Source organism: Anser brachyrhynchus (assembly GCF_964034855.1).
Source record: "Anser brachyrhynchus genome assembly, chromosome: 15".
Taxonomy (NCBI): domain Eukaryota; kingdom Metazoa; phylum Chordata; class Aves; order Anseriformes; family Anatidae; genus Anser; species Anser brachyrhynchus.
This window is the reverse complement of record NC_137733.1, coordinates 4,850,849-4,864,106: the sequence shown is the minus strand read 5'-3', so window position 1 is coordinate 4,864,106 and position 13,258 is coordinate 4,850,849. Positions and strand designations below refer to the sequence as shown.

At 55.4% G+C, this 13,258-nt stretch overlaps 1 protein-coding gene across 5 annotated transcripts in view; it reads right to left on the bottom strand.

The window, feature by feature from the left end:
* CAPN15 (calpain 15) overlaps positions 1-13,258 on the bottom strand; it is a 53,705-nt gene that overhangs the window by 38,040 nt on the left and 2,407 nt on the right. The window contains exons 2-5 of one of the 5 annotated variants that reach the window (XM_080557132.1): positions 10,469-10,863; positions 10,197-10,384; positions 5,760-5,905; positions 7-326 (exon numbers count right to left, since the gene is read on the bottom strand). In XM_080557132.1, the coding sequence (XP_080413258.1) occupies positions 7-182 (176 nt within the window). In that variant the 5' untranslated portion in view covers positions 183-326; positions 5,760-5,905; positions 10,197-10,384; positions 10,469-10,863. The remainder of the gene's footprint in view (positions 1-6; positions 327-5,759; positions 5,906-10,196; positions 10,385-10,468; positions 10,864-13,258) is intronic. The other 4 variants (XM_080557135.1, XM_080557133.1, XM_080557134.1 and 1 more) reach the window with 4 other exon arrangements.

Sequence of the window (13,258 nt, the reverse complement as noted above, 5' to 3'; positions counted from 1 at the left end):
CCTTACCTTCGCACCCGGTGGTGTAAGTGCTGATGCTGCCGCGTTATAAGGGCACTTTCCCAAACAGGACCACTGTGACTACTCCTATACCAGCCCACGGCTGGGTGCCCCGGGTAGGGTGGGCTAGTGAAGCCATGGTCCGACTCGGTCTCTGCGGCCAGCGACGAGGCAGAGCTCCCCATGGCCGCCCCCTACCCAGGCCACACGCAGATTTAGCCTAGGTTAGGTCCAAGCCAGCGGCGCGGGCAGTTCGGGTGGAATAGGCGAGGCGCTGCGGCATGAGCTGCTGCAAAGATCCCAACACACTGGAGAAAGGAAGGTCGGTTCTGATCAAGAGTTGAAAAAAAAAAAAAAACAACAAACAAACAAAGAGAAAGGGAGGAAAAAAAAGGAAGAGAAGAGAGAAAGATAAGGTATGATTTAAGCAACACCCCTCCAGCTTTAGAAGCCTATTAATGCATGCTGCGAGCAGGGCCACGTCACTGCAGCCACCTTTTGCTGCCTGTAGAATAGGATCCCTCCGGTTAAGCACCAGCAGTGCTTGGGGAAGCAGCGCGGCCAGGAGGAAAGCACGCCAGAGCCCAGCACACAGCCCCTGCCGCCACGCTGAAGTAGCGGAGGGGACAAGCGAGCCTCAGGCAGAGCCCCCACCAGCAGCTCTTGGGAACCTCACGCCCAAAAAGGGTTTTCCGAAGGCTCCAGGCTCTAGCTGGCTCACCGGGTTGTTAGTTACCTCAGCGACCAGGAGCGGGATTCGTCTGCAGCGAGGAGATTTTATTTTTCTTGCATGTAAAAGAAGATCTCCTCCTTTTCCTGTTCCCCAGTAACACCGCAGTAAGACTGAAAGCAGTCTGAGTGGCTATCTGCACGAGTACGTTCCTGTGACTACTTCACACAGGGCAATGAAATACTTTATTTCAGCTCAAGACAATTTTCAGCAGATCCTGAGCATCCCCCTACCCACAGAAGCAGGCTTGGGGCTTTGAATGTTCTGCCTTTTCACCCTCTTTCCTACTTTTTAGAATTTGTTCTTTGAGCATCCTCACAATTAAACCCCAGAAACATTTCTTGTCCTCTCGTATTCAAAGAAGTTTAAACATACATCTCTCTCTCCTTAAAGGAAAAAGGCATGGCAATCTGGATGCGCGTCAGGAGGAACAGATCAAGGGAACATTTAACAGAAAAAAAAAGAAGAAATGAGGAAGAAGGAAAAAATTAGCACAGCTGAGCTTATTCAATTACGCACCAGGGTTTATAGAGATGAATGAACTGTAGAAAGACCTTTGCGAAGAATCTACTTTGTGCAGCGAAAAGGCTGAAACAAAGACTCCTAAAATACAGCTTTTCAATCCCAGGGTTGTTCTGAGGGATCAAGAAAGGCCTTGATAGATAACAGGCTCTCAAATGCAGCAGCTCAAGGAGCAGGTGCAGTTTTGCTACGAGCTTAATACTGGAATGTGCCTGCATTAGGCCATTAACTGGAGAACATTAACTACTTTGTCATGGTGGCTTCTCTGTAACCTGCAAAGCCTGGACTAACAAAATGAAGCTGGAAAAAAAAAAAAGAGCCCACAATCACGGTTTTCCCTACCTTGATTACCTTGCCGTAATTGGTCTGCGTAATTGCTGTGCTTCAGCCAGACTGGAGACAACATCTCCACGCTCTGCTTCCTGCTACCTGCCCAACAGCAGGGTTTCACTGACTTCTGCACGTCCAGCCAAAGCGGATCCCTGGTGCTTTCCCTCTCATTTCCTGCTATGTAAGCAGTTAGTTCATAACAACCCCAATTTTTTGGCTAAATGAAAGCCATTACGCGAGGGGAAGCGCATTTCCAAGCGTCTCCGGTCACACTGGAGCTGATGATACCTGTTGCCCCCCACCTAGGGCGGCTCCGCAGCTCCTGCAGCAGCCCTCGCTGCCCCCGCCAGGGCTGCACGTGCTCCCGCAGCCGCGCTGCATCGCGGCAGCGAAGGCGTGGGGGACGCAACCGAGAGGCCTGCTACGAGAACAAATCGTCTCTCACCTCGAGACTTGGGTTCTACCACGATAAAATAAATACACGCATATGAAATAAAAGCAAGTTGGGTAGAAACACAGCCCCATGCAGCTCGTCACAGGCAGAGCTAACCAGAAGGCAGGATGCTCAGCTAGCTCGCAGCCTTCTTCCCCCCGTGCAGAGCGAAACTGCCAAACGCAGCAGCTCCACAGGCTGGTTCGAGAGCACTTCCTCGGCTGACTCCCAAGCTGGAAAAGCAGAGCCCTTTGCTTCCTCCTCCCACACACGGAAACGCCAGTTTTAGCTCACCACAAGAGGCGAGAGACATGCCTGCTGCCTGCATCACTGCTGCCTTCCAACGCGCTGCGCGGGGCCCGGCCCTTCCTCCTCCGCCAGGGCTGCAGCAGGGAGCCCGAGCGCGCCGCAGGAGGGCGAGGGGCCGGGGGTCCGGCTTTAAAGCGGCGCGGTAAAGCCCCCCGCGGGGCGGAGCTGGGCAGAGGCAGGGATCTATAAATAGGTGCAGGATAACCCAGCTAAGTCGCGGTGATCTCCAAGACTGCCTGGCCTAAGTGGGCTGCCGGGCTGCGAGCGCTGCGTGAAATCGGATTTCTCCGGGCAAAGCGGTAAATCCTCCTCTCCAGGGTCACCCCTCGCACCAGGTGAGAGCGGCCGGTGAGCTATACTCAGAGGGGAGCATGGGCAGGAGGAGAGAAGGCAAGCCCATGGGAAAACAGGAGCGGCATCACCGTAGCTCGATGCAAAGCACGAACCTGCTTGCCACGCTGAGCCGGAAAACGCCTTTGGCCAACCTTAAGCAAACGAAGAGCTGGCGAGATGTAAAGGTGAGAACGAAAACTACACCCTTGCAGAGGAAGGGGACAATTAAAAAAGCCTCTCTGGAAGCATCGAGCCTTATTTTTAAGGACCTTCTCCCACTGGGCAGGGAGATGCCCCAGGAGGCGCCCTGCAGGCACACGGCCTGCGCTGAACACGGGAGGCTTCAGCCCAGAAGGGGAGCAAGCTGCCAAGAGCTCCTCTGCCTTGGCACGAAGGAACAGGATTTTCCTCCTAATAAACAAAGCACTGCTTCCACCTATCTAATTAGAGCAGGAAACAACAAAGCAAACAGATTGAAGTGTCTTGGGAAGGGTGGATCTCACTCATGGAAATTAGCAGTTAAGCACCTTAGCAAGATGCTGAGTTTGGATTTTGTGGTTTTTTGCCCCTTGCAGCTGCAATAATTATCAGGTTTCAACTGACACCGTTTAACTGCTCCCAAAATATTGCTTCCAAAACAAAAATAGATTTGGTCCTTCCGCCTCCGAGTCGCTCGCGCCCGTTTACCCTGATCTGAGGGATGCGAGGCAGACCCCTCGCCACGCTGCCGCAGCACCACCGCGAGCAGCAGGCACTTAGAGCGAGGCCAGGGCAGCAGAGCTTTCCCGCGGAGCTTCCTCCCGTCACCGGGCGGGCCGAGCAGTCTCCTGGCTGCCAGCTAAACCCTGCTACACCTCGACACCAGCCAGCAGGACTGACCCTTTGGGACCCAGCCCTTCTGTCAGGCTCAAACCCGAGCTCTTCCCTCGGGCACACAGCAGGGAGAACAGATAGGTGCCTGGGGCTGCCCCAGCCCAGGAAGAAAGCCGGGGGTGGGACTCACCTCAGCTAGTCCCACGCGAAGAAGCCCCCTCTTTGGGATGGGATACCCCCCCCACACGCTCCTTTTGTTATTTATTTGTTCACGTAGCACAAACCAGCTGCTCAGCTCCTGCCTGAGTTTTCCAGCATCGAGGTTCTCAGCCTCCCGGACCCAGGGCCAAGACTTTGCCCCTTTGTTAATAACTCCACCCTATAAAGTCACCTCTGAGCTGCTGCCTCGCTCTGGGTAGAAGCTGGGGATGAAAACACAGCCACCTCGCACATTTACACCCCCCGTCCACAGCATCGGGCCAGCAGCCAGCCCATCAGAGGCTGGAAATCTATTGTGCCTAATTCTGATCTACATGTACCTGGGGGAAAAGCATCCTCAAAGCTGTGCCCAGAGGAAGATGAAAGCCTCCTGCTCTGTGGCTGGGATTGAATCTGCAAGTACCAGCCCTTCTCCTCTTCCTTCAGCTGTGTAAGCATCCTTGCCTGCGGGCTGCCTCGGAGGGGCCGGACCTGGTATCACCCTCAACAGCAAAGCTGCAGCTCCCTGCTCACTCGCATGCAACCTGCTCCTCGCGGGGAGAAACAAGGGTTCCTGCAGGCTTTGAACTTCCATTCCCCACACACAGCCCCGGCGGGAGCAGCCTCCTCTCTGGGCACTGCAGGACGTAATTTGCATTTCTCTAAAAACAAGAGAGTTCAGTGGGAGATGCAGCTGCAGGAGCTGTGCTTGGCTTGGGGCAGCAAGCTGGAGGAGCCCGCTTCATACGCCACAAAGGCAGGGCAGGCCCTCGGCCCCATGCCAGCTGAAACACCGTGCAGAGGAAGAGATGCCAGCTAAGGTCACAGAGGAGGTGAGGCACGGAGAGCTAGGGAAGGACTCAGCACGGGGGCCCGCCGGTCTGTCACACCAGCCAAGCACGCAGCAGCAGCTCAAGCGTTTGTGTACACAGCGGGTGATGCACGGCCAGGCTCCTCGCTTCGCAGGGCAGGGTGGCGAAACCCGAGGATTTGCAAAGCCAGGTACACGATCTGCAGAGCACGATTTGCATTCACTGTGCTGAGAGGACCCTGATAAGAGACACCAGGGGAGGAAGGGAGAACAAGCTCTTTTTTTTTTTTTTTCCCCACAAGGCAGGAAAAGAGCTGACAAGCAACAAGACATCCCCATCAGACAGAAGCAAGCCAGACTGCAATCCAAGATGCTAAACCCCAACCCAACAAGAGCTCCAGAGCTCAAACGCAGCAAGAGCTCCCGTGACTGCCAGCAGGACCCACGTGGCAAAGCAGCTGAGCAAACCAGAACGCCCCGTGCTGAGCAGGGAAGCATCTTGCACAAAGCTGGTGCCTCGGTGACAAGAAACGCAGTTCTGCTGCTCTTTCTTCCTGCCCTCACCTGGCAAGCCAGCCCGAGTGCTGCAGTCTTGGCAGGAAATTAAGGTGCCAGCCAGTCCCAGTTCCTTGCAAAGTCGCTGGCAGGGAGAGGTGGGAAGGTACCTCCAGGGACAGACTGAGATGTAACAGGAAGGACGGCCCAGAGGTTGGCGCGCTCGACGGGGACGTGGGAGGCTGTTCCAGCCTTCAAGCTCTGCCACAGAGCTTCCCGTGTGACTCGGGGCACAGTCCCGTGACTCAGGGCACTGCCATACCTCCCAGGGCCAAGAAGCATCCATGTCGCGAGGCACGAGGATGCCAGGCACTACACGAGCACCACAAACGGGCAGGGAAGGCAGGGAGGCGGAGAGGAGGGGGAAACATACCCGGCCGAACCTCCGTTCTGGGGCGGGCAGGGCTGGGAGGGGAGAGGCCAGCTGGGTTTCTGGCCCGAGATGAAATCTGAGGGACTGGAAGCTGTGAACGAGCTGTTTTCCAAATCACAGCGAGAAACAAGATTGGTGTGCTACTTGCAGAGATATCATTAGACGAAATTAGCTGCCTGGAAATAGATTTCCAGATGGGCTATTAACGAGGTAACAAGATAATTTAACCTGGAGTCCTAGAGCAGGGCAGAACAGGACCTCATACTTCATGCTACACTTCAGCAAAGTCCAGAACAGCAGCACATCTTTCAGGCCACAGACATTAACATGCAAAGGCAAGCTTGAGGATCTTTACCTTCGTTCAGCTGCCTTGAAACTGGTTCTGGCCCAACTTTAACACAGAAGAAATTCATACACATCAGCTGGGTTGGGCTGAGCTGCACTTAGTGCCCAGCACTGACTCTTCTTAAGTATGCAGGCAGAGGAAGAGGTGTCCAAAGCCTGAAGCAAAAGATTGATAGGAAAAGGAGATTTATTGCAGAGCCAGCTTAGCCACAAAGCAATTAGCGTCAAAGTCTGAAAAAAGTTTCTTCTTCTCCCTTGCACAGCGCTCTGTAAACCAGTGATAGATCATCCAGTGAGTTTCTGGAAATCTACCACGGTCGCTTTGAGAGAGGGGATTATGAAGATTTGAAAGTGGAAATCAACGTCTTAATTACAAACTATGGGGAGAAGAAGAGGGTCAGGAAAGTTTCTTCAAAAGAAGGGTTAACTTCAAAACCCATCTCCGTCCTCAGCTGAAGAACAGGAAGGTCCTTATCCGAGTAAGCATGAAAATGGCAACAAAGGCACTGCTGAAGCACAGTCTGAACACACACAGATTAAAAAAAGAAAACAACAAACACACATCTCTAAAAACCTAGTGCTGTAATACGTCAATTAACATGACTTCAATGAAGTGCAAGAGGACCACTTGTACCTTCCAGTTTACTAGCTAATTGTGGCTGGTTTCTGAGCGCGGAGTTAACAAAAGCACGCAGGCCAGCACGGTTTGTCTCATTAGCAACATCTCAGTAGCACCACAGAGAGCAAGACAAGAGGAAGAAACGAACCAAGACAAGCCACAGCATCCAGTCTTGGGGAGCTTTACCAGCGGATCTAATTTCCAGATCTTTTCCTCTGTGCATTTATAATCCTTGCAGCACAGCTCTGTCATCCTCCTCAGCCCACAGACTGCCCCGGCTACAAAACATGTCAGGCTGAAAAATCACCTCGACAGACCGCCTGCTGAGGCTAGCTGCATTGTGAAAACCAGGAAGCTTTTACTTGCCTGCTAGCAGCGTGCTATAGATTTCACAGGAAGCCGCAGAAGCAGGGATGCTTTGCAGGAAGAGCACACACACAGGCCTCTTGCCAGGAAAATGCATCTTGAGCAACACATGTGCTCTTAGTTTCCTCTTTTTTTTTTTTTCCTCCAGATAGGTTTGACTAGTCTCTGGGTTACCCAGCAGCAATAAAACAATTTTTTCCCCTTCTCACTCAGAGCAGAGTGTTGATTGGTAAACAGCAGATCTTCCTGTCTGAGGCTGTGCCAGCCTGTGCAGAACAGAACTGTTGTTATTGCACATTCACAGCTCGAGATAAACATGAGTAAGAGCCATGAGTAAGCGCCAGGCACTGGCTCTTCAATACATTTGCTTTATCAGTTTCACCTTGATTCGACTGTTTCTGACATCTCTCCCTCCTGAAGGGGCAACGTTGCAGAAGTAGCGAGGACAAACAAAAAACCCAGGCAGAAGTAACAGGAACACAAAAAGCGTTCCTCTGTATCCACCAACATTCACAAACCGTGCAGCTCAGAACTCTGCCTGCACTTAAAACACTCAAAAGCACAACGTGGAAACACACGAGCCCAACAAAGCCAACCTCCCAGAAAGAAACAGTAGAAAAACAAAATAGCTTTCACATTTCTCAGGACAAATCTGTACGGAGAGCCGTGGCTAGTGCAGGCCGTAAAGGTTACGGCGAACCAGGGAAGGAAAAAAATTTGCAAGTCATCTCTCATCTGCAAGATGACACACTGCAACGGCACACGAACAAGAAACCAGCCTGAGAAAACCAGATACTGTAAGTCAGCGGAGAGTTGCTAACCTTTCAAAGAGGAGATCTCTGGACCAACTGCTCCAGTAGCGCTGGGGAAAAAGCACAGAGCTAGTTCCAACAACTAGTTCCTGATAGGGTTCGTGACCTGCACAAGATGACTGTGGTCAGCAGTGTTGAGCTAGACTTGGTCCTTCCTGGTCACTGAGGAAGGCAGATCTCAGCTGCAGGCCAGCAGCTGGGTTCAGAGGGCCGGAGGTGCCCAAGCACAGCACAAACACAAGGTCATACCCAGAAGGACATCAGGGATTGTATCTCCAGATCATGCTAAGCTGACAGATAAGCAGATGAAGAGCTGGCCACTGAAGAAGAGTGGGGAGGAGAGCTGCAGCAAGAAGAGGAGTCTCGCAGCCAGAGAAAACCCAGGGCACAGACTCGAAAAGCAGTCTCAGAGGAAGAGGGAGGAGGAGATGTCCCCTGAGCACACTGTCCCAAGATACTCCAGCCACAGCTTGAATTCAGCAGAGATTAGACAGAAGACAAATATGCAATTCATCCAAGCCACATCCAGTTGCATTCCTTACTAGAAACAAATCCCAGTCTTCACTGTGCTGCCCTGTCCAGAACTAAAACCGCCTCCTTTCACGAGGACAGCAGTACCTGCGTGTCTCCTCCCGCCATTTTTACGTAATTTGGATTTTTTTGGCTTTAATCGGGCATCGCATCCCGATTTCCAACCAACCAGCCTACGTTTAAACAGCCACGTCTCTTGGCTGTGCCTCAGGCAAGCGCGGAGGTAGGGCCAGCCCGACAGCCACCAGCGGCATTTGGCATTTCCGTCACAAGCAACCAGGAGATAAAAGCACGAGACTCACTGAGAAGTGTGCGGGAGGCTGCCACCTTCCCCGCGAGCACAGGGAACGAGGAGAACACGGGCAGGCGGGACAGGGAGAGCGAAACAGAGAGGCCACAAAGGTAGTTTGTCTCCCGGCACAGCTCAGCCCTGTAACCTGCCGGGGAGCATCACGTTACTGCTCGCCCCTCTCTCCGCATCCAGGTTTCACCTGTCCTGGGCCATCCTGAACGACACGCGGATCCTTCTGCGCGCTGACATCCGAGCCACGCCGTCATGTCTGTTAGGAGACGATGCTGCCATTGAGATTATTTGACCGGAACAACCCCTGGGGTAAGTGAAGCGACAGAGGCACACCAGTGCCTGACACCACGGCGACGCTCCTGACCCTCACTGGAGCAGCTGTGCTGGTTTCCTGGCTGTGCGGCAGGCGGCTCCTCTCCAGCTACATCGATACAGTTGAAACTGGGGGATGCGTTCGATCACACGCGCCCTTAAGCAACATTTGCCCATGAGAGCAATTATTTGAACAAATATAACGATCACACGAGGAAAACACTGCGCTGTAGATGAGAGGGCTGTAAACTAGTGCAGATGCTTTCAGTGAGCAACTGCCTCCGCTCCCGCGAAGCCAGCGCTGCTGGGCCGTCCAACGCACCTCCAGCACCGCGACAGAGCTCGCCTCTCCCCCAGCACCCGCCAGCTGCTGCCTGGAGCGGCCTTAACCCAAACAGGCAGATGGAGAGGAGATTGTGCGTTACAGGAGTCACCCAAACGCCTTGCATCTCGGCCTCCTGGGGTGCTACAGACCCCCAGCCTTCCCCGCGCCAAGCTCTGCTCGCTAAAGCACCAGGCACAGCGAGGTCAGGGAGCAGAACAAGGGCTTTGCACGCCTGCAGCACCTCTCACAAGAAACCCCAAGGCTGCACCTACACTGCTGCAAGAGCGGGGATGCTGCTCTGGCCCTTGCACTGTTGAGACCCAGCCCCGGCACAGCTCTCAGCTGGCACCGGCCTGGTGGCAGCGACCACTCGGAGATCCCAGCGTGTCTGCCGGGCTTCATCGACCCCGAACCGTAAAAAGACTCCTGCGGACTGGAGACCAACGTCACACAGACTCCAGCTAGCCCACAGGCACCCGGGCAGACCCGATCGGCCGACGGCGAGCACGCCAGCATCCATCTGATTAATCCAAAGCCCTCGCCTGGGCTAAGGCCACGTCAGCTCAGCTCATTCAGACGCAAGGCCAGCCCCAACAGACACTGCCCTGCAGCGGACACCACGAGCGTGTCCTGAGGGCAGCAGCTCAGAGCAGCTGCCCTGCTCACCACCTTGCCCTGTCTCTGCAGAGCAGCCACAAGCCACCAGGCTAAAAGCAGCCCAGCTGTGTACAGCACAACACGGCCACGCTGCCGTCCCAGTGCTGTGGCACTTCCCAGCCTGGCACTGCGGTCACTGCAGGCAATGCAATGCACAATTCCTTAGAGTAATTTATTTTCCTGCCCTTGCATTGCCTCAGACACATGCTCAGACACTCATGCAGACTCCACAGTTTAAGGTTGCAAGGTCCTGGATGAGCCCTCGTTTCCTTTTCCACTCCTACAGTTTCTTCTTCACCATGAGCAAACCAGGGGACAGCAGCATCCCCACCCGTAGGAGCGTGCGGCCCTCACACAGACGGAGAAGGGAACACTCAGAAGGAACCAAAACGAGAGCAGGACGAGACGAGAGCACGGCGGAGAGGAAGCAGGGGTAACCACAGTCACACAACACAGGTCTTTTCCCTTCCAGCCCCTCCCAGCCCAGCCCAGCGCCAGCTGCAGACAGAAAAGCCTCTCACCCGACCCGGCTTCTGCTCTGCAGAGGCGATGCCCGCTTGGTGCGAGGTCAGCCCGGCGTCCCCGGGATCGAACGGCTGCTGCTGGCGCCAGCTGAGCGGCGCGGCTGGAGGAGCATGCTAGATGGTCTCTGCGCAGAACCGCCGGCACCGCTGCGCCTGCCAGGAGGAGCGGCAGCTGCGCCGAGCTGCTGAACGGAGAGGGAAGGCACGTGAGAATAAAGGGCTGCCGAGACTCCGGGCCGATCAGCATCGCACCAGCACGCGCAACCAACCTCACATTTCGGGTCGCTCACTCGGCGTCCACCCGAACTGCAGCTCCCAGAGGGCTCGGTGCTTCCTGCGGCATCGGGCTGGCGACGGGCCGGCGCTCGGTCCCACCTGGAGACGGGAGTCGCGCGCTTTTGGGTCGGCTCGGGCTCTTCGCTCTGCTGTCAGCACCTTGGGCTGTGGCTGTACGGCCCTGCTCTCTCCGCTGGCCTTGCTCCACGGCGGCTGCTGAGCGTCGCGGTGCCGGGCTCGGCTGTATCGGGTAACAGAGCGCCTCACGAGCGCAGCAGGGTCTTAACGATAAGGATTCTGGACAGCTCTCGACAATTAGCAACAGGGCAGGATCCCCCAGGAGATCTGCATGCGCACGGAAGGATGTCTGGAGGGGCACGCTGCCTGGCTGTTCAAAGACAAAAAAGAGATGTTAATTACCGTGCGCGGCCAGGGCATCGTTAGCAGTTACAGCTACTGGAAATTCAAAAGCAGAAATTCCTCTGATTATGTCAAACGTGCCCGTCCCCATACCTTCAGATGACGTTTGAACACCTGCCTCAGCAAAACCAACAAACCTCCCTCCCCGAGGACATTTCCCCGTGCCCCTTCCTATTCTCTGCTCCCAGAACAACCAGTTTTAAGGAAATTCACACTCTGTGAAAGTGCTGTCTCCTTCAGGACCGGCTTTTATAAGACAGAGCAACAGGAATCCTTGTCCACGACTGTTTGGCTCAATGGCACGCTTTTCCTTTCTCTTTTTCAGACTGGGGAGGATGCAAAAAGACACGGGAGGTTTCAGCCAGAACACACGAGCCCCCCCGAGCCTCTCTGGGCGCGGTGCAGAAGCACACAGGACCAACAGAGCCCGTCCTGTGCCCACCGCCTCGCCTCCTCCCCGCAGCCTGCCCCGGGTGCGAGCGGTCGCTGCCGTGGCAGGGCACCGTGCTCTCGCGAGGAGCTTCTCTCTCCGCGTGCGCTGCTGAGACCTCCGGGCAGTGGGAAGCGGGCAACCTGCGGTGAGCACCCGGGCCCGCAGCGCACGCTGCTAACGACAGCACGGCAGCTCACGAAGAACACCGCAAGCAAGAGGTGCCGCTCAGGAACCAGCGAAAAAAAATAACTCAGGGACAGATCGAGGTTTGGAAGGCCCGCGCCGAGCCTTTCGGCCCAAGGGTCTGCACGGCAGCGGCTGCACTGGGATCTCCCGGCCCACGGCGCCGCTGGGCGCTCAAGGTGGCGAGCACCTGCAGCGCCCTGCGGCTCACGGCTTACAGAGCTCAGGAGGCAGCGAGATAAGCACCAGAGGACGGAGCACCCCACAAACACCTACGTCGGTCTACGTGCCACCGCGTCACTTTTCCTGCGGGAAACGTGTTCGCAGACGCATTGGCTGGGAGGAGAAACCGCTTAACTCCCAGGGCTTACCGTAAAACCTTCTGGCCGTGCTGCAACTCCACGGGCTGCCCGAGCTCCCCGCCGGCAGGCGATGGGTGTGGGCAAGCAGCGGAGCAGGACCTCGCCTGCAGCAGTGCCACAGTACCTCCGGAGAGCAAAGTCTCCCCGGCACACCGCCGTGCCCGCTTCCACCGCCCCGTGCGGCCGCTGGGGAGGCGCCGCCTCGCCTGGCAAAGCTGCCCAAGGTTCAGCCCCTCTGCAAACGGTTTGGTTTTGGGAGCAGAGCGATCTGCTGGCAGAGGAACGCAACCGGAGGCAGGCTGGGAGGCTGCCTGCCGTCTCCTCGGTGCCCCGAAGTCACCCAGGCTGGCGCTGGGTACGAGGTGGCCCAGGGGAAGCGCATCAGAGATGCGTCGGAGCGATGCCACCGGAGGGGACAACGCCACCACCGACCCCAATGCCGGCCCTGGGCGCTGAGCGGGCGCCCTGGGCTGCTACCCGAGGGGCTGCGCTGCAGGGAAGGAAAAGCTATTTCCTCCTGACGGACGCTTCTTGGCGTCTGCACTGCTGGCGAAGCGCGCAGGCACGCGTTTGTAGGGGAACAGAAATGTGGTTCCAATACTGCTTTTAATGCACAAGCCGAAAGACTCGGCTTCAGTTTTTAGAAATCAAACTTGATCATCTCAAGCTGGCAAAAATAGCCCTGTGTTCCCTCAAGTTATTTTCTTTTCAACTAGGCAGGGTACAGCACAATAGGAAATATCAGCAGTTATGTACTCAACCTCCAGAAACCCGAAGGGCCAATTCTAGCAACCCACGGCAGCCTTCCAGTCCTCACGGATCTATTTGCCGGAGTTAGCCTGAGAAGCGTGCTGCCCCCGAGCCACTCAGCAAACCCCACGTCCTGCTAATTGCATCAATATAAATGTATTATCTCGGCTGTCAAACGTCGGCTGGATGAACAGGACTTCGCTCCGCAATGTAAATGCCGAGAAACAATTGTTCTTTCTGCTTGCGACACATTTCTTCAGATCTTATTTCCTTCTAGGACTTCCTCTTCTGCCCAGGCACCTGGGCAGCGGCATTTTTTCCAGAGCAAGGGGAAATGGCACACAAAACCCCTCCTTATCTTTTAAGCAACCGAATGTGAGCGAGTTTCGGGAACAACACCCTCGCTTCCTATCAGCCCAGCCGAGACGCACAGAGAGGGCTCGCAGGAGCTGCCAAGGCAAGAGTTAAACTTATCTCCAGCACAGACAACAGCCCTTCTGCCTTCCTCGGCTTCCTCAGCTGCCACTGCCGAACACCAGGCGAGCAGCACCATCCCAAATAGCAACCAGAGTGCAACAGAAGTTCAGGGGCAGCCTGCTCCTCCCTGCCAGGCTCGGTAACGACGGCCTGGGAAG